This window comes from Acartia tonsa, chromosome 2 (genome assembly GCF_053477335.1).
Source record: "Acartia tonsa isolate MP-2025a chromosome 2, ASM5347733v1, whole genome shotgun sequence".
Taxonomy (NCBI): Eukaryota; Metazoa; Arthropoda; class Copepoda; order Calanoida; family Acartiidae; genus Acartia; species Acartia tonsa.
In genome coordinates, this window is record NC_137261.1 from 52,687,210 (window position 1) to 52,708,676 (window position 21,467).

General features: G+C 33.2%; 1 protein-coding gene across 5 annotated transcripts in view; it reads left to right on the plus strand.

The window, feature by feature from the left end:
* LOC145312129 (uncharacterized) overlaps positions 1-21,467 on the plus strand; it is a 97,921-nt gene that overhangs the window by 22,417 nt on the left and 54,037 nt on the right. For all 5 annotated transcript variants that reach the window (XM_080151272.1, XM_080151273.1, XM_080151270.1 and 2 more), the window contains 11 exons: positions 1,469-1,529; positions 4,008-4,056; positions 5,765-5,829; positions 7,444-7,505; positions 11,552-11,613; positions 12,609-12,651; positions 12,944-13,017; positions 15,239-15,321; positions 16,191-16,254; positions 16,803-16,870; positions 21,155-21,188. In XM_080151272.1, coding sequence (XP_080007398.1) covers positions 1,469-1,529; positions 4,008-4,056; positions 5,765-5,829; positions 7,444-7,505; positions 11,552-11,613; positions 12,609-12,651; positions 12,944-13,017; positions 15,239-15,321; positions 16,191-16,254; positions 16,803-16,870; positions 21,155-21,188 — 665 coding nt within the window. The remainder of the gene's footprint in view (positions 1-1,468; positions 1,530-4,007; positions 4,057-5,764; positions 5,830-7,443; positions 7,506-11,551; positions 11,614-12,608; positions 12,652-12,943; positions 13,018-15,238; positions 15,322-16,190; positions 16,255-16,802; positions 16,871-21,154; positions 21,189-21,467) is intronic.

A 21,467-nucleotide genomic window follows, 5' to 3' on the forward strand; every position in this document is an offset into this window, starting at 1 on the left:
AAGAAATTCCTATTAAAAAAAATTCCTATTAAATCTATCTACTTGATTATGTTGGTAGAAATTGTGAATATTTTTTTTTAAAAGCATGATTACAGATTTGCTCGAAATTATACTGTTACAGGAATTACCCTGCTATATTTGAGACGAAAAGTCGATTCACATTAGTATTTATCTTTTATGGACGGTCGGACGGCCTGACCATAATTGTAAGAAAGCTTCGTTTTTTAAAATATTTAATACACTGTGTTCCGGGATTGTTTATAATATGAAAAACAAATTTCCCCCTGCGTATGAATGAAATCTTTGTCAAATATTTTGCTCAAACCCAAGGAGCAAAGGACATTATATCCTAGAGGATGGGGACATTGGGCTGTTTATTACACTAGTCCCCAAAGTTGTTTAATAACGTTTCTTATTCGTTGGCCTAACAAACTCTAGGACTTGGATAGAATTTGAATTGGTTTGTTCATTAAGTTTAGTGACTAAACGTTCCAACCACTAATTGAAATCTTCTACAGGGGTAATTTTGTGTATTATCATTTGTGATGTACATTAATTAGCTTACACATATAGATCCTAGACTTTTTCAAAGCTTCATAAATTGGTTCAATCTAGCAGTGTCCAAACTTTTCAACCTTAATTTTGATCTACAGAAGGGGTAATTTACATTACTTTGTCTTCCATTGTCTTATCCCCAAGATTCCTGTGATATACAAAAATTTAATAGCTTTTGCCTTGACATGATTTTTAACTAATTTTGTTTTTCAATCTCAAATAAACAATTCATTTAAAAACATAACATATGCTTCAAACAAAATAGTGAATAATAGTTATTTCTTTCATCGTATTATAAACGGCTGTCCCCGAAAATAGAATGTACAATTATAAGATTAAAACTGGTTTTAATCTTATGATGTACATTTTTATATTCGTAGAAAGCTGGATACAAGACAATACTAGACATAGTTTTTTTGTATGGATGAGAACCGGTTCCTATCCACCGGATTCGAATGAATACGAGAAAAAAAGATTATTGTTGTTTAAAGATCAAGTTTAATAAAAAAAATCATTTAGCAATTAACTTTGAAATGATTTTCAAAACTTTAATTACCCATGTATAATGTAAATGTACATATGTCCGTCCGTCTGTTCGTCCGGATAAAGCATAAGATCTCGATAACCGCTAAACTGATTGGAATCTGCTTATCAGAGAATATACCAACTGGATATACTTAGGTTTTAGGCTATTTTTGGGGGAAGGGGGACTTTTTGTCCCTCTAAAAAAGCGTTTCATATAAACATATATATCTTAGAATGCTTTTTGTAATAAATATTAATTATAGGTAGTTTACCTAAGAACGTTTTGATTTTTTTGTTAGTGGGGTAGACACCCTCTTTACTCTCTCCCCTTGTACGTCCCTGATCATATCCTCCATTCTTTGAAGACTATTCTATATATCTATTTTAGAGAGAATTTTCCAAAAGCTTGGGTCAGCACACTCAGAATCTACTGTATGACAGATGACAAGGTAATACATTTCTCAATTTGCCACTGAATGAATAATCCAATCACGCCTCATCTTCTCGAAATACTCGCATATTATTGGATGTTTTCTTAATTAATGGTAATTTTTAACGTAAAATGTATGTAACTTGTTATTCTTAGTTTGTTAAAAACTACGTATATATGCTTAGATATTAATTTATAAGATAAGCTACTCAAAAATTGGGAATATTCGCAAGTAATTTTATCGTCTGCTATAAAAGATAGAGAGATTATTGTTGGAAAATCAATTAATTAATGAATCAACATGTTTTCATTATATAATTTACTTTTATAGATTCATGTACCAATTAGCATTTTCTCTCTAATTGCCAGTCGGTCCGTAGTAAAACTTTGATTTATATATTAACAAGGAAAGCGAAGCACTGAAACGGTAGGACAAACGAACATTAACACTTGTATAGTGTCAAAACTGAAAAATTAGAAAATAAATGAATAAGAGTCAAAGATAATTGTGAGTAAATTTGTTGTAAAACTTCTTAATAGGGGATAATGTTTATTGACATACTTACATTTTTAGGACTTGATTATAGAGTTGCTTTGCTTATAATATTGTACTTTGTTGTCCTAGGAATCAGTATACCAAAAATCAGAACAATCGAATAATTAGATCAAATAAAAATTTGTTGTTAAAAATGTATAAAATCAACATGTTTAAAATGGACGTACGGACATTCTGGTAATGATTATAGAGTTGCTACGCTTTCTAAATCGGACCTAATTACTACAGGAATCACCGTGCAAAATTTGAAATCGATAGGACAATTCTAAGTTTCTAACATGCCTAAATTAAGGAAAAAAGCTATCCATCTCAGACGTACGGACGGACCGACACTAATTATAGAAAGGCTCGCTTTTAAAAATGTAATTAAATTGGCGTCTATGGAAGATAGATTATCATTTTTTAAAAGTCCCTGTTATTGAGAATGTTATACTATACTATGACTCACAATGTCTATTGTATTGATATAATTTATATAAAGAAAGTTTTTCACATGCCAAATTTCATACCATTTCAATTTCAAATAAATACTACAGCTTTAACATTTGATTTTTTATGAGTGGTTTTAATCCAATTTGAGTCGGACCTTATGTATAAAAATATGATTTCATTAAATATCTAAGTAGCAATTAAATAATCATTACATCTTGAATTTTCGAGAATTTCTATAATTTTTTATTAAATTGATAATGAATTCAAAGAAATTCTAATTAAGTGATGACTGAACAATAGGTTTCTTGGAGCTTTCCATTTATTGTGACCTAGATAGTATTGAACCCACCCGCCCTCTTATTTATTTGATTAAATTGGAAATGCATGAAAGGTAGGTGGACAAAGTGTCCAAAAAAATCAGCCATGTGATGCCATAAAAATGAGGGATTATCCATCTCTTTTATAGGGGGTTCCTTTCCCACTTCTCCTCTCATCTCCCTCATTTTTATGACGTGACATGGCTGCTTTGGAGACACTTTTCCCCCTACCCAGCTACTCCCCATACTTTTTCCTTTGTTTGTTTTTTCACTTCATGAATGGTTTGGTTGTAGCACCGCAGTTTTAGGTACCCCGAAAGGATTAAGTATAGGAGAAAAAAAAACTATTTTAAATATATTTCAAAAAAGAGGAGAGGGGGGAATTCAGTGCTCTTAAGTGACTTTAAGAGAAAACCTGAAAAGGTTTCTTTGTTAGAAAATATTTCATCTAGAATTATTTTTTGGACTGTTGACTTCCACGTTTACAGTTTTTATGGTGGTTTATTAACACCAACCACCACCCCCTCACCCCACCCTCCCCACCAACACAAGAATTTTTGGGTAAAAAAGATTTTGACGAAATTGTTCATTCAGCTAAAAATTAGTGTTTTTCTAAGGTCAAATCTTTTTTGCTTCATTTCTTTGCCGCAGATACTGATATATCTGGCACGTACCAGAATTATCAGGGCAGGTACCTGAGAGTCATGCTCACTTCAAACTGCAATATATTGGATCATGGAAAGAAAACTATGTAGCGGGTTTCGTCGTATTTTCACAGTAGCTTTTAATAGGCTTTTTTAGTTTAGGCTAATGTTAATGATTGCCCCGCAGGGGCTAGAAATAGGAGAAAAGCTAATGTGAAAATACGACGAAACCCGCTACTTCTTTTTCTTTCCATGATCTAATATATCAAATGGGACGATTCAAACCCCCAACCCCACGAAATAGAGTTATTAATTGCAAATTCTACCAAAATTAAAGTGAATCATAAATATACATCTAAAATGTATCTTTTAACATAATGTATTTAAACAAAAATAATACGTCTCTGTATAAAGTTGATTCCAAAGAAAAGTATTAAAATCATTTTTAAAGAAAGCTCTTCGAAACGTACTTATATATTTCAAGTATAGTTATAAATGTAAAACATGTAAAAAGTACGTTTTCCAATTTATCTTATTTTGTTTTTTAGGCCGAAAAAGTTGTTCAAAGTTTGCAGGGATTCAAACCACTGATGACCTCCAGGAAAGGATTAGATATTTGTACTAAAAACTTCATCAAAGTAACTTTACAAAGTGTATCAAAATCAGCCATGTGACGTCATAAAAATGAGGGAGAATTTCCCTTAAAAAATATATGGATAATCTCCCATTTTTATGACGTCACATGGCTGATTTTGAGACACTTTGTAAAATTACTTCATCAAATTCTGTATTTAGCACCACATTTTGCAAGGATGACAACATCCAAAAAGGCGACGCTCAACAAATAAGTAAATAAATGACGCATATTACATTAAAAAAATAGTGAAAATATTTAGCTAAAAGTAATTATAAAGTTGCAACATTTCTTTCCGTATAGTTATATTACTCATTATGATAATGTCAGACAAACAGACGGGTCGAAACTTGGACACACAGAAAACTGTCCCGAATTTGTATTAATTTTGAGGAACAAGACTCCAGTTACGTCATATTTTTCTTTCCCGAAAAAGGGAAGGGGGAAAGAAAAAAATGGAAGGGGGGAAGAAAAAAGAGATGGGAGAAAAGGGGGTTTTCCCCATCTCTTTTGAAGAGATTTTCTTCCCCCCTTCCCTTTTTCGGGAAAGAAAAATATGACGTCACTGGAGTCTTGTTCCTCAAAATTAATACAAATTCGGGACAGTTTTCTGTGTGTCGAAACTTGGTGAAGATATTTTTTGCTGTTAAAACATTCCAATTAGGTCCATTTGATCATTTAGGTCGATTTTTGAAAAAAAGATCACAAAGAATTTTTTTTACAACAATTTAAATTAAAGTTAAAAATATTATTAATATACAAGTACGTCTTTAACAAAACATATAGAATTTCATTATTATAATCATTGTATTTTAAAATTAAAATATATGAGATATATATATTACAACTCCCAATATATACTTTTTAAGTTTTAGAAAGGTTTGAAAGTGCGTCTTTAACAAAACATATAGAATTTCATAAATATCATTGTATTTTTAAAATTAAAATATATATTATATCAAATTTCCTGAAATATACTTTTTGAGCCTATAATTTGACAATTGTTGTGTTGTATTGTACTATGGTATTGGCCGTTTACTTCAAAGTGCCTATTCAAGCACAGAACTCCCCGAACCTAGTTATAGTGTTTAACTTTTTATCTTTGTGACGTAACAAAAATTGAAGGATGAGAGGGGAGGTGGGAAAGGAAACCCCTAAAAAAGAGATGGATTTTTGCTATGTCACAAAGATAAAAAGTTAGACACTATTACTAGGTTCAACTCCCCTTCCTCTTCCGAGATTTTTAAATAAATTAAAAACATGGAGAAGAGACAATGGAGAAGAAAAGATTATCATTATTGGAGAATAAAATGATGGGTTTAAAATAATGATAATGGGGGATAATCTAACTTCTTCAACTTTTAAGGGTGTTAAAATAAGAGATTTCAAATTTCACCCCTTTACCCCCCTCCTTTGGGCAACTATGAGGGGGAGGGGAAAGTTTTAAGGCTGGGTTAAATTAGGTGACATAGGGGCCCTGCAGGATAAGTTCCCTAGGGGTTAGGAATAATATAAAAAATTTCCTCACTTTCTTATTTTCAATTTAATCAAAAATAAGAAGAAGGGGGGGGGGGGTTAGTGCTCGAACAGCACTTTAAGGTAAAGCACCGTGGTGCGTGGTATTTGTAACTGGCAGCACAATTTCTGCAACACAAATGTTCCTTTCCTCTCCCAGTGATGTAGAAATTACGGAAGGTTCAGAGATTGCTGTCAAAATTGGAGGAAACATTTTACAGGTTAATTACAGGATACAACAAGGATCTGACAACATACATAAAAGCGAAGATGGTGATTTTAAACAAAGTGCTTGTTGTACAGTACCCCCCCCCCCCTCCTCTTGGGTTAGTTTTTTCGCATATGTCTAACCCCTGCTGAGGGCCTTAACCCTTCCGGGCTACCCAGTACCTATTATAACCTAACCTAACAAAAAGTTATGAACAAATAAAGGAAAAATGTCCTTCTTATTTTTAATTTATTTAAAAAATAAGGGGGGGGGGTTCACTAATAAACAAAAAAACACCCAAAGAATTCAATTTACTAATGAAAACAACGCAAATGCAATTGACGGACAGACGGACAAAAAACATTTTTTGAGTATATATCTTAAATAAAGGCCAAGTTATTTGCATTTCTCAATAGCGTTACGGACTAACTGACAGATAAAGGGAGTCATAGAATAGCTTAACAACGAAAAAATCATTTAATTCTTCAGGGGTGGGACACTCTCCTATTAAAAAGATAGTGAACATCACAAAAAATATTGTAGAAGAGGCGAAGCCACTAGTATTAATATACATTACATTCTGTGGTTGCAACTCTTCAATATACCATACATGTTTATATTTATACACAGGATGTGTGGTTTTATATTTTTGCATCAAAATTTTTAAACGAACTTAACATGCCTTGAAAACTTAGCTTTAGTTAAAATAATTTATAAATATTTAATTTAATATCTATCTATATTAAGGAAAATTTGCATTAAATAAATAAGAATCCTATAAGATAGAGTAGTAACGGTCTGTCTGGAGCTTAAGTTTTCTTTAATTGCAAGTGCGAATAATTTGTAATATTTAGGGAAGCTTTACAATTGGTTTTATGCTATTTCCCTGAACTCCCCTGTTAGTCGTCTCGAAAGGTTAGGGGCGAAGCCACTAGTATTATTTAAAGTAGTCATTTTTAATTAGTCTGTCCGTTAAAATCTCTCTAACGATCGAAAGGATTAAGTTATAAGGTTCATGTTGTTTTAGACAATCTCATTTGGAATAAATATCTATTGGCTAATTGTCGCACCATCTCTAATATTTTAAATACAGCTTCTCTAGAAGCATTAGGGAAGCCCCACCCTTAAGGATATATTTGGCGCGGATTGATATCTTTGTTTTATTTTCATATTTTAATAGATTTATAACCAAAGATGGTCAATGAAATACAATAATTCATCAAAATTAAAAATGAGTCCAGGCTGACTTATCATAATACTGAAATAAAAAAAATTCCTTTCGTTCCAAAATGTGTACACATTCTAACCAATAATGCGGTCAGATTGTTCCTACCCCTTGTTCCTGTTGGTCCTATTAAAGGATTGCTGATCTAGACTTTCTAAATTTATCAACATTTTATTTATTTGTTTTTAGTTATTATATAGTAAAACACTAGAGGGGGAAAGGGTCAAATAACTGTATTTCCCATTCCCAAAGACTCTCAATTTGGCCTTTAAAAATCAACCAATAGTGTTGGGAATATTAACACAGCCAAGTAGCACAAAACATGCAGACGAAAAAGGTCCTTGGTAAAGGGGGGCAGGTAGTTATCTGTATATACATCTATACTATAGATCTGTTGTTTAGTTGACAGAAGATCCTTTCACACGAGAACTTCTTCCGGTCAGCACCATCAGAACTTCATTCATTAGGAATACAATCCAAATTAATTATTCAGGGATCTTAAGGGATAAGACAATTGTTGATAAATCAATTATTACCCCTTCAGTAGATTAAAATTATTGTTGAAAAGTTTGGACACTTAATTAAGAACCATCAAAATTTTTGAGCCAACAAATACGATAATGTGATATTAAGACTTTGAGTACCAGTGTAAACAGGGAATTTGTAGGATAATACAAATTGCGATAAATTTTAATAAAGCTTCTATAAAAATAAGGAAAGTATTACCCCTTCTGTAGATTATAATTATTGGTAGAAATTAGGGTAGTCACGGGATTCCTCCCCACGGGATTCCTCCCACTGGATTCCTCCCAACGGGATCCCTCCCACGGTATTCCTCCCACACGGGACTCCTCCCACACGGGATTCCTCCCAACCAGGATCCCTCCCACGAGATTCCTCCCAAACGGGATACCTCCCACGGTATTCCTCCCACACGGGATCCCTCCCACGGGATTCCTCCCAAACGGGATACCTCCCACGGTATTCCTCCCACACGGGATCCCTCCCACGGAATTCCTCCCACACGGGATCCCTCCCACGGGATTCCTCCCAAACGGGATACCTCCCACGGTATTCCTCCCACACGGGATCCCTCCCACGGAATTCCTCCCACACGGGATACCTCCCACGGTATTCCTCCCACACGGGATCCCTCCCACGGTATTCCTCCCACACGGGATCCCTCCCACGGGATTCCTTCCAAACGGGATACCTCCCACGGTATTCCTCCCACACGGGATCCCTCCCACGGAATTCCTCCCACACGGGATACCTCCCACGGTATTCCTCCCACACGGGATACCTCCCACGGAATTCCTCCCACACGGGATACCTCCCACGGAATTTTTTCCAATTTTCAATTTTTCAGGGTGGGGTGTCCTTCCACACCCCCGTACAAAAAAATTTGAAAAATTTTTTTTTTTCATTTTAAAATTTTCGGGGAGGGGGGGGCCCGGGGGTGACCTTCCACACCCCCCCAAAAATTTTTTTTCAAATTTTTTTTTTTTCATTTTAAAATTTTCGGGGGTGGGGGTGACATTCACACCCCCCAAAAAAATTTTTTTTCAAATTTTTTTTTTCATTTAAAGATTTTTGGGGGTGGGATAACCTTCCACAACCCCCTAAAAAAAATTTTTTTCAAATTTTTTTTTCATTTTCAATTTTGTTGAGGGTGGGGTGACCTCCAACACCCCCAAAAAAATTTTTATTCAATTTTTTTTTTTTTTTTTTTAATTTTTGGGGTTGGGGTGACCTTCCACACAGGATTCCTCCCAAACAGGATACCTCCCACGGTATTCCTCCCACATGGGTTCCCTCCCATGTTATTCCTCCCACAAGAAACTCCTTCTATAGATGTTTCAATTTTTTCCCATTTTCTATTTTTCAGGGTGGGGTGACCTTCCACACCCCCGTAAAAAAAAAATTTTTTTTTTTCATTTTCAAATTTTTGGGGTTGAGGTGACCTCCCACACCTCCTTAAAAATTTTTTTTCAAATTTTTTTTTTTATTTTAAGATTTTAGGGTGTGAGATGACCTTCCACACCCCCCTAAAAAAAAATTTTCAATTTTTTTTTTTTTTCCATTTTCAATTTTGTTGAGGGTGGGGTAGCCTCCCACACCCCCAAACAAAATTTTATTAAAATTTTTTTTTCTTTTCATTTTTAAATTTTCGGGGTTGGGGTGACCTTCCACACCCCCCTAAAAATTTCTTTTTCTGTTATTTTCAAATTTTTGGGGTTGAAGTGACCTCCCACACTTCCTTAAAAAATTTTTTTCAATTTTTTATTTTTTTTATTTTCGGGGTAAAGTGACCTTCCACACCACCCTAAAAATTATTTTTTCAAATTTTTTTTTCTTTTCTGGATTTAAAATTTTTTGGGGTAGGGTGACCTCCAACACCCCCTTAACTTTTTTTTTTCAAATAATAAAAAAAAATTTTAAATGGCAAAAAATATGAAAATTGAAAAATTTTTCAGGGGAATGTGAGAGGTTACCCCATCCCCCTGAAAAGTTTAAAATTTTTTGGGGTAGGCTGACCTTCCACACCCCCCTAAAAAATTTTAAAATGAAAAAAAAAATTTAAAAAAAAAAATTTTTTTTTGGGGGTGTGGGAGGTCACCCCACCCTCAACAAAATTGAAAATAAAAAAAAAAAATTTGAAAAAAAAATTTATGGAGGTGTGGGAGGTCACCCCAACCCCAAAAATTTAAAAATGAAAGAAAACAAAATTTTTAGGGGGGTGTGGGAGGTCACCCCACCCTCAACAAAATTGAAAATGGAAAAAAAAAATTCAAAAAAAAATTTTTTAGGGGGGTGTGGAAGGTTATCCACCCCCAAAAATCTTAAAATGAACAAAAAAAATTTGAGAAAAAATTTTTTGGGGGGTGTGGAAGGTCACCCCCCCCCCCCGAAATTTTAAAATGAAAAAAAAAAAATTTAAAAAAAATTTTTGGGGGGGTGTGGAAGGTCACCCCCCCCCCTCCCCGAAAATTTTAAAATGAAAAAAAAAAAATTTAAAAAACATTTTTTTTAGGGGGGTGTGGAAGGTTATCCCACCCCCAAAAATCTTTCAATGAAAGAAAAAATGTCAAAAAAAATTTTTTGGGGGGGGTGTGGAAGGTCACCCCCCTCCCGAAATTTTAAAATAAAAAAAAAAAATTTCAAAAAAAAAAATTTTTTTAGGGGGGTGTGGAAGGTTATCCCACCCCCAAAAATCTTAAAATGAAAAAAAAAAAGTGAAAAAAAATTTTTTGGGGGGGTTTGGAAGGTCACCCCCCCCCGAAAATTTTAAAATGAAAAAAAAAAAATTTGAAAATTTTTTTTACAGGGGTGTGGAAGGACACCCCACCCTGAAAAATTGAAAATTGGAAAAAATTGAAACATTTGTAAGAGGAGTTCCGTGTGGGAGGAATACCATGGGAGGGAACCCGTGTGGGAGAAATACTGTGGGAGGTATCCTGTTTGGGAGGAATCCTGTGGGAGGGATCCCATGTGGGAGGAATTCCGTGGGAGGTATCCCGTGTTGGAGGAATCCTGTGGGAGGTATCCCGTGTGGGAGGAATACTGTGGGAGGTATCCTGAGTTGTAGGAATTCAGTGGGAGGGATCCCGTGTGGGAGGAATACCGTGGGAGGTATCCCGTTTGGGAGGAATCCCGTGGGAGGTATCCCGTGTGGGAGGAATTCCGTGGGAGGTATCCCGTGTGGGAGGAATCCCGTGGGAGGGATCCCGTGTGGGAGGAATACTGTGGGAGGTATCCCGAGTGGGAGGAATTCCGTGGGAGGGATCCTGTGTGGGAGGAATACCGTGGGAGGTATCCCGTTTGGGAGGAATCCTGTGGGAGGGATCCCGTGTGGGAGGAATACCGTGGGAGGTATCCCGTGTGGGAGGAATTCCGTGGGAGGGATCCCGTGTGGGAGGAATACCGTGGGAGGTATCCCGTTTGGGAGGAATCCCGTGGGAGGGATCCCGTGTGGGAGGAATACCGTGGGAGGTATCCCGTTTGGGAGGAATCTTGTGGGAGGGATCCCGTGTGGGAGGAATCCCGTGGGAGGGATCCCGTGTGGGAGGAATCCCGTGTGGGAGGTATCCCGTTTGGGAGGAATCCCGTGGGAGGAATTCAGTGGGAGGAATCCCGTGTGGGAGGAATCCCGATGGAACCGAGAGAACTTACATATAACTAGTATTATTAAAAAATATTGCTTAATATTTTTTTTAAATACAGAAAATATCCATGGTAAAGGTAAGAAAAGAAAAAAGGCAAGGTTATCAGGGATCTTAAGGGATAAGACTATGGGCGATAATTTGATGAATATCCAAAATATTGATATTCAAAATTACCCCTTTGATAGATTAAAATTAAGTATATACATTTCTAGTTTAAAACTAGCAACAAAACTTTTAAAGCCAGATCATTTTATGAAAGTTTGGATACATAAATTTATCCCCCAAAATCCCTGGTTATCCATCCATGGGGTCCCCAAAACTTGGATTGTTATTTTTCCCACGCCTAGGCAAACTTTTGTTTTTACTGCATTCCAAGAGAACGCTCTCACCATACTTGTCCAACCAAAGGAACAAATTCTTTGTAATAATAATATGTTTGTTGACTGGATAATTTTGAGTCTGATTTTGTACAGTAAAATCTCTGTGCATATTGGTCTGCAAATGCTTTTTTAAAGGTTTAAATTGTAGAAATAGACAGTCTCGGAATAACAAAACTAGTAGGTATTAATTTTCGAATTGATATTTTGGTATTTGTAGAAAATTGTCTGCTATACATGGATTTTCAGTATGGATTTTCCGACTATGATCCAGCAGATATTAACCGGTTTTGAAGCCATACTAGAAAAAATCTCTAAACTGATGTACATTCTAGGACTAGTGGGTAATGGGTATCTGTTCAGCTGTTACGGGACAAAGGTTGAGATATTAGATAAAAGAAAATAATTTTTTCCTCTAACACATCGCTTTTGTAATATTTGAGTAGATCTGTTTTTTTAATCCTGTGTTGTACTGTTGAAAAAGAAAGTCAAAAACATTTGTACAGTATTTTTATCTTAATCCTTAGAAATATGTCTTCAAGAATAAATAAGCCTACCAGTCACCCCCCCCCCCTCCCCCCAATGAAATAAAATGAGAAGGGATGGTTTACTTCTTTATAATAATTTGGGCTAACCTTTCAACCTAAAAGAGGAATAGTTAGGCAAGTAACATGTAACAGTAACATGGTCCTACGACAAACGCAGGAGTCCCAAACGTCGGAGTGGACAAACGTCAGTGTGGACACTTAACCTAACCTAACCTATTTTAGACCATCTTATAGGTTTTTTAAATGCCTAACCCCTGCAGGGGGCTTATTTGTTCATTCATATCTTAACCTAACCTAATCTGTATAGAAATACTTAATAAAATTAATATTTTAACACTCCGACGTTTGTCCACTCCGACGTTTGGGACTCCTGCGTTTGTCCTGGAACCATATATCCGTCTTTTTATACTAAGAAATAGTATTATTAAATAGTAGCTACGTTACTAGAAACCTGATTTTTACAAAGAATTTTAAACAGGACAACAGTAAACCATTGGAAGGAAGTTTAACTTTTTACAGGTAAAACAAAATTTAAAAAATATAAATATCATCTTGGTTTGTCAGTTAAGATCTCACCAACAAATGAAAAGATAGTTACTTCCAAATTATATAAGTATCAAATAGGTTCCGGGAAGGTTTCAGGCAAGTTTTTAAAAGTCTTGAGATGGTTTTAGGCTATTTACAACTTTATGTAAACTTATTTTTACCTAAAAACAAATATATACAAAATAAATTTAAACTAATTAAGAAATAAAAATCGTCCAATTAAAAATTGTAAAAATCTCCCAAAAGATATATTTTTTATATCCAGAAAGCTGACTAAAATAAGTAAGAGCCAACACCTGCTCATCTCTCATATGAATCTGAATCCTAGCGGTGAACAAGGTAACTAAAATTATTTTAAACAAGGCGAGTAGGGACAGGACATAGGAGTAAAAAAGTAACACAAATTGTTTTTTCAATTATCTGGGTTAAACAAACTATCAGTGTCCAAACTTTTCCTCCAGTAATCCTGGTCCTTAATAATATTTAATTTGATTAATCACTATTGGGGATGTACACATAGACGTCCAAGGGGGGGTAATGGGGCGATTACCCCCCCAAGCGCATTTTTAATACTAAATTTTTGATAAAATTTAAATTACCCCCCCAAAAAATTTTACCCCGGGGGTAAATTTTGGGGGGGGTAAACAAATTTTACCCCTGCCAACAGATTTCAGGGGGGGTAATTACCCCCCCAAGCAAATTTTACTCCCGGGGTAAAAATTTTTTTGGGGGGGGGTAAAAAAAATTTGCGGCGCGCTTCACGCGCCATTTTACTCCCCCTTAAAGAAAATTTTACCCCCCCAAAATAAAAAGCTTGGACGCCCCTGGATGTACATCAATTTTTCGTCCATTGCACACTGGTTCGGAGGAGTCAACAATTCAATTTTTCCTACCCATCAATTTAGACAAAAGTTGACCTGCCAGCCTTCAAAGACATCCTGGGCCACCTATATTTTAAATATCAACCCATGTTGATAATATGTTTTTTGAAATAATTTGGGGCCAAAGCTGCAGAACTCTAAAATCTAAGAACGTATTATTGACATTGTTAAATTGGCTATACTTGCTTAAATCTGATAAAATCAAATATCCGCATGTTGGAAATTGTCCAACTAAAATAAGTCCTGTATAAGTTCAAAAATTATTTATAACACAAAAAATGGTACAAAATGCAAAAATGTGTTTTTTTTTCTTAGTTTTTAAGATAAGGGTAAGTTTGGCAAAATTTTCTTATTGAGTACTCTCTGAGCTTTTCGCATGTTTATTAAAGAGAATTTGTTGGTATTGCATTAGCTTCATATTTCACGATATATATGGCATCCGGTTTTGTTCGTTTTTTGCATTATCTTAAAAACTAATAGATCGATTAAATTTCATCGATGTTGTAATTTAGAATTATTCCGACGCACGTAGAGGGGGGAAGGATCTATTTTTGCGGAGTAATATCTAATAAACAAAATGAAAACATACGAAATAGCTAAATAGTATAAAAATCTGTTATATTTTATGTAGGTTAGTTAAAATAAATTTTTAAATGTCAATTTTATTGTTTTATATTCATATAATTGATATTATTCTTTCAGCCTACTCTTTATGTTTCTTCGTGTGTGTGTGTGTGTGTGTGTGTCTGTCTGTATGCATTCGCGCCTTGTTATTTCGTAGCGTAGAGTGAGGAGAAACAAGAATACACACACACACATTCAAACACACAAACAAATGCATCCTTATAAAAATATGCCATAATTTTATTAGCCTCTAGTAAGATGAAATAACAATGATTTAAAATATTTTCTAAATGGATAAAATCAAGAAAATTTAGATAAAATAATCAAGATATTAAAAATTAAAAACGCGCAAATTTGAAATTTGCAGCTGGTGAAAAACTGGTTATACTTACAAAAATTTTTACTTCACATGATATTTAGCCAATGCAATTGTCTACAAAAAAGTATTTCATAGTCTTCTTGATTTGACAACTCCTTCCCTAAATGTCCAATAAAACCTCGGGAACGGCAAAAATCAGACTTTAAAGGTCATTTTAACGGTCTTTGACCTTCGAGGTCATGTATTTTTTTTTTCATAAATGGACTCCCTGACCCATAAAACCCCTAATTTGCTGTATTGGGCATTAAAATCGGCCAAAAGACGGCTGAAAACGAATTGTTGACCCAAAACTGCGTTTTCAGACCAGTGTGCATTGTCTTATCCATATTCATTAGAGAAGGAATGCTAAAATGTGGGTCAAATATAAATTGTCTTGAGGTCTTTAGAATGAAAAGTTTTAAAAAAGTATTTTTTTACAGTATGGCTTTGAAACCGATTAATATCCGCTGGATTAGAACAGGTTCTCAGTCTTACTGAAAAATCATGTATATCATCGTATTACAGACAATTTTCCTATTTCTTTTACTTTTAGAGTTATACACTTTCAAATTTTTAAAATTGAAAAAAAAATTTCAAAGAGGATAATACCCAAAATTCTACTGGAATTTAATTTTTTCAATTTGACGGATAATTGTTTCTGATCACTTGGGGATAAAAATCTATTTTTTATATTTAGATCAAAGTGCTGCGTTTTACGACAAAGAGAATGTTTTATTTTATAATCACGAGGCCTCACAACTCAACAGCTCTGATATACAGGTAGAATACAGTAACCGGACAAAAACTCAGCCATGTGACGTCATAAAAATGAGGGAGAGGAGAGGAGAAGTGGGAAAGAAAAGCCATAAAAAAGAGATGGATAATCCCTTATTTTTATGACGTCACATGGCTGATTTTTTAAACACTTTGTCCGGTTACACATTTTTATTTTATTTTAAGCATAAAAATAAATAATTAAAAACCATAACAAGGATGACAACATCCATAAAAGCGAAGTTCCAAAATAAGAAGGAAGGACAAACGAACAATAATTCTCGTAGAGTGTCAGAACTTAATAAGCAGAACATTGATTTGTGAGTTTTAAAAGTTTAAACATAAAATTTTGCGAAATTGTGTAAATATAGGAAATACTTCGCATATAATATTGGAACTAAATTTCGCCCTTCCAAAATTCAGATGAATAGGATAATTATATCATACAAAAAGTTGTCGTAAAAAAAGTTAATAATCATGTTTTAAATGGGCGTACAGAATTTCTGGTAACGATTATAGAGATTGCTTTCTAATTCGTCTCTAATTTCTATAGAAATCATATAAAAAAGTTTGAAATCTATAAAACAAATCTAACATAGATAAATGAACGAAAAGAGATATCCGTTACGGACGGATGGACCTTCCCTATTAAAAAAGCATTGCTTTTAGTAAATTTTGATTAAGTTTGAAAAAGCACAAGGCAAATGACCACTTCTAAAGATGGTTTAATGTTAGGTTTTATTAATCTCTTTCTACATTATAGTAATGTAAATGCACCTTATTAAAAATATTTGTGAAATAAAAAATACCTTATACAATGTTCTGTAAAAAATATGGCCCTGAAATGGCCTGTAACCAATATTTGATTTTTTAAGAACCGACCCCTACCAACCGTGCTGGAGACTGCATATGTGGAAGATCACCAGAAACCATACACAGGTAAACATTGGTAGCTGTCTATAGTGCCCTAGCAAAATGGGAATATATGTCACTGCTTTTGGCCTACCTAACTAACGTCAGTAAATACCCTATATCCCATCTCTTTTCTAGGGGGGTTCTTTTCTTTTCCTCTTCTCTTTCTCTTTTCCTCTACTCTAACGTCAATAGAATAGGTAGACCAAAAGAGGTTACATCTATCCCCATTTTACTAGGGCACCAAACACAGCTACAACCTTTGTTAATAATTGTTAAACGTTTAGTCCTAAAGGTTTTTTTTTTAAATTATGGAAGCTTATATTTTTAACGAAAGATTTTCAATAAGTATGTATGTATATAAAGATTTGATTTTATTTATCAAAACAAGCCTATAATTCAAAGTACTAAACTTTGAGGACGTTAATCAAATCTTGATTGGCTAGTACAAGCTATCAAAGTAAAACTTTTACACTAACCTTTGAATATAAAGTCCTTAGATGCTAGGGGCGCAGCCATTAGTAGACGCCAGAAAGAATGTGCTTCAATGCTTATGATTTAATCTTTTTATTCAGAAGAGGATCTTTATGAGAAAATAGAAGTGAAGAAAGATTATAAACCACCACCACCTTCCACTGAAAAGGTATGTATAATACAAAGTAGCATGATGTCTGTCCGTCCGTCCGTTCGTACCTTAAGATCTCGGTAACCAATGAACCGATTGGATTATACTCTTTAGGGAATATACCTACTGGTCCTGTGGTGATTTTAGCTATTTTCTTGGGGTGTTGGACACCCCCAACCCCAATCATAAAAAAATCCCCCTAAATTTTTTTTGTCAATTTATTTCAAATTAGTGATGTCAACACAGAACCAGAGGTACTTAGTTTTTTTTTAATTACCTCTTTGGGCAAAGCCCCTAGAGGCTAGGGCGAATCCGTTAGTGTATATAACAGTAATAGGATGTTTTCATTTTGCCTGCCTGTCTCTGTGTATCGAAGGATCTTGCTAATCACTGGATATGTAGTTTGTTATAGGTCCTGGGGGTATATGAAATCAAGCCTAGTTGGCGATTTTAGGATTTAGAAATTTATTGTTTTAGTATAAGTAAATAAAGTTTTTATATCTATACTCAAAGGACTGTAACAGGTTTTTCATTTTTAAAAAAGTATCAGTTTTCATGAGTATGTTTATTGTAAAGTTTGCAAAACTATTAGTTCAATAGTTATCGAAAAGTGTTTTTTAACCTTAAAACATGAGGCAGTTAAACTGATAAGAAAATTAACTTTTTAAAAAATCTGCTAGACATAAATTTGTCTGTAAAAAATCATTTAAGCTTTATTTTAGTCAATAAATCTTATTTGAATATCTGGAAACAATATTCTTTTTGCAATATTGAAAATTCCCATTTCTCAGTTTGCTAAAATTATCCCCCTTTTAACCATAAATGCTTATGTGCAAGAAAAAAGTATCTAAAACTAGGATGATAATTCCACAAAAGCAAAGCGCTGTATATAAAAGAGAAAAATGAATATTTATAAACCTTATGTGAATTTTATAAATATTCTTTTTTTCAAAGTCTGAACAGAATCATTTTTTTATGGTAATACATTAAACTGTAGCTGGACAAAGTGTCTCAAAAATCAGTCATGTGACGTAATAAAAATAAGGGTGATGAGAGGCGAAGTGGGAAAGAAAATCACTAAAAAAGTGATGGATGATCCTTCATTTTTATGACGTTACAAGACTAAGCTATCATTAAACTATGCCTTAACGTCCTAGAAATCGACCTTTGAAAAATTGTGATAATAGAACATTTGAACAACATAAAACATTAATGTCAAAATATCTATAAAAATAGTATGTTTAAAAGGACAAAAGAACTTTTTGATAAAGATCATAGAATTTATGAAGTTTACCTCATTGTTACAGGAATCACCAAGCAAAGTTTGAAATTGTTTGGACAATTCAAACTTGTCTAAATTGATAATATATGTCTAAGAAGCTATTTATACATTATAGAAAAGCTTATTTTTATATATCTTTTTCATGAACTTTTCACTTTTTCCTAAAATTCGAATTTTCCTAAATGTATATGAAGGGTTGAATGCTATTGAATGCCCTGCTCTAGATAAGCCTAAGTATCTCATTTTACCACAGATAAAGTTCACAATTTTCCTTCAAACTCAATTTCTAAAAGCGAAGCTTTTTTATAATTAGGGTAGGTCCGTCCGTACGTCCGTAACGGAGTGCTTTTTCGTTCATTTAGGCATGTTAGAATTGTCATATCGATTTCAAACTTTCTAAGGTGATTCCTTTAGAAGTTAGGTACGATTTAGAAAGCGTAGCAACTCTATAATCATTACCAAAATGTCCGTATGTCCATTTTAAACATGTTGATTTTTTTTTAATTTATGTGATCTAATCATCCGATTGTTGGTATATTGATTCCTGGGACAACAAAGTATAATATTATGAGCAAAGCAACTCTACAATCAAGTCCTAAAAATGTAAGTTTGTCCATAAACATTATCCTGTATCAAGCAGTTTTTCAACAAAGAAGTTGTATCAACTTTTTCACTTTTTATTTAAGATAGCTAGCCGGCTCTTTTAGTAAGTAGTAGATGTAAAATTTTTCATAGAATTCAGATATGCAATCGATTTTTTTGTAGGCCTCTTATTTTTTAAGTAATTTAAGTTTTTTAAAAAAAATAATTAAGTCGGTTTTAAGGTACTAAAACGCAACAAAATAAAAGAAGAAAATGGCCAGTATGAACAAAAATAGTAAGATCTTTAATTTGACACCTTACTTTTTAAATTCTGTTAAGTAATTATTGAAAAAATCTATTTTGTTAACCTCGGATTAATCAAAACTTTGAAATTAAAAATATCCTCTCACAGGCATAAAAAGTATGTGTTCATATATACTTTTAGAATGAGAAAAATAATACGAATCCAGTCTAAGCAAAATTGAAAAACTTTTATAAAACTAAAATAAAAAATATAAGTTTATTTAAAGAATCCTAATTTTCGGCTTTAAAGGGTTAGCTTGAATAAAACCTGAACAAAACCTAAACAAAAGACAATGCAATGTAGCAGATATTTTTTAAACACAAGAAACAATAATGTATTTTTAACTGCATTGTTTTGAAGTTTATAAACAGACTGATGCATATTTGTTCATAATTTTTCATTCTTTACATGTTCTGTAATATCACTATATTTATTGTAGTATCTATTGTATGAACGTTCTCCTTTTTTTTTGGCAATTCTATTGGTTAACTTTATAGGTTAAGCTGTGCGATTCGTCAATTTTCGCGATTTGTGATTGGCTAGTTTAGTAGTTACAATTCTTAAAATAAACTTTTTATTTTTTTTATTTTTTATTACAATTTTTTAAAACTTTTTCAATTTCGCTTAGAATGGATTCGTAATATTTTTCTGATTCTAAAGGTATATATGAACCCACATTTTTTATGTCTGTTTGATAAAATATTTAGGTTAAAAGTTTTTATTAAACCGAGATTAAAAAAATTGATTTTTTCAATAATTACTCAACAGAATTTTAAAAGTAAGGTGTCAAATTAAAGATCTTACTATTTTTGTTCATACTGGCCATTTTCTTCTTTTATTTTGTTGCGTTTTAGTACCTTAAAACCGACTTAATTATTTTTTTTTAAAACTTAAATTACTTAAAAAATAAGAGGTCTACAAAAAAATCGATTGCATATCTGAATTCTATGAAAAATTTTACATCTACTACTTACTAAAAGAGCCGGCTAGCTATCTTAAATAAAAAGTGAAAAAGTTGATACACCTTCTTTACAATTTTGCTTTGACTCTTATACATTTATATTCTGATTATACAATTATGACACTATACAAGTGTTAATGTCCGTTTGTCCTACCGTTCAGTGCTTCGCTTTTATGAATGTTGTCATCCTTGTTTTCACCAGGGAGGCAGGGGACATTGGACCGACATTATACTGGTCCCCAATTATTTATCTACTCTAGGGAATCTTAATTTTTGATCAACTGAAAACGAGTTGCCTATTTCTTCCCTAATTTCAGATAACTCAACTATTGCAAAACCTATTTTCAGGTACGCCGGTCAAAGGTAAAAGCGATATAATGTTTAAAAGATTTATACATTGCATTGGAATTTCAAAATTTTAATTTTTCAATTTTTTTTTGGAAGTTTGAAACTTTTTTAGTAAATATTGAGATTGGATAAGGAAACTATGTACACAATCGGCAACTCAAATTTAATTTTTGATATTCAAACATTCAGCGTCAAAACTGTCCAACCAATAATTTAAATCTACAAAAGGGTTAATTGGGTTTGTCATAATTGTGGGTGTACAACAAATAATCGCCCATTGTCTTATCCCTTACTATCTGTGATTTTCCCTTATTTTTGTGTATTAAATTTTAGATTTCTCTAGAGAATATGGGCAAGCCAACTTTATACAAAAATCTTATTGAAAGCGAGGTTTTTCTACATTTAGGTTTGCATGGTTCGTCCGTAACTTTGGGTATATCAATAAATTTTTACATTATGATTCTTGAAAAATATAATATAAGTTTTTCCATTTTGAACATGTTGATTTTTTGACCTTTTGACTTAAATTTTCTTACATAAATTATTTTTCATTTTATCAAAATGATTTTTAGAACGATTAGACACCAAGTAAAGCTTATTTATGATCATGTCTAAAAACGTAAATACGTTGATATTAAATATCATGTATGTATAGCCATTATACAACATAAATTTCATCGGATATTTTTAACATTTTCCTTGCCACTCTATGTGTGTCATCTGTTAGTAAATCTTCGCTGTGAATTTTGTTGTAATCCTTGTTTTATCCTAGAATATAATACATAAATTATAAGATTATTTAATAAGAAAATTTTGTTTTTTTAGGCACTAAATGATAAAGAAAGCTTAGAAGCTAAAGGTATGCATTTTTTTGGTGATTTTTTTCAAAGTGCCTATAGAGAACCAAAACTCCTCTTTTACAAAAATAATAAGTTGGCCCCCTATAATCTTGGGAGGTTGCACAGTACACAGTTTAACTTCATTTAACATTTTGTTCTGAAATAAGAGTCAATTCATGTGCTCCACAAGGCATTTTGAGGGAAAACTCATGTTTTTGAATAAATCTTAATTAAATAAATAATAAGAAATTCCTTGTAAATTTTTCAAAAACGATTTTTGGATTTTTTTATTGTTACCT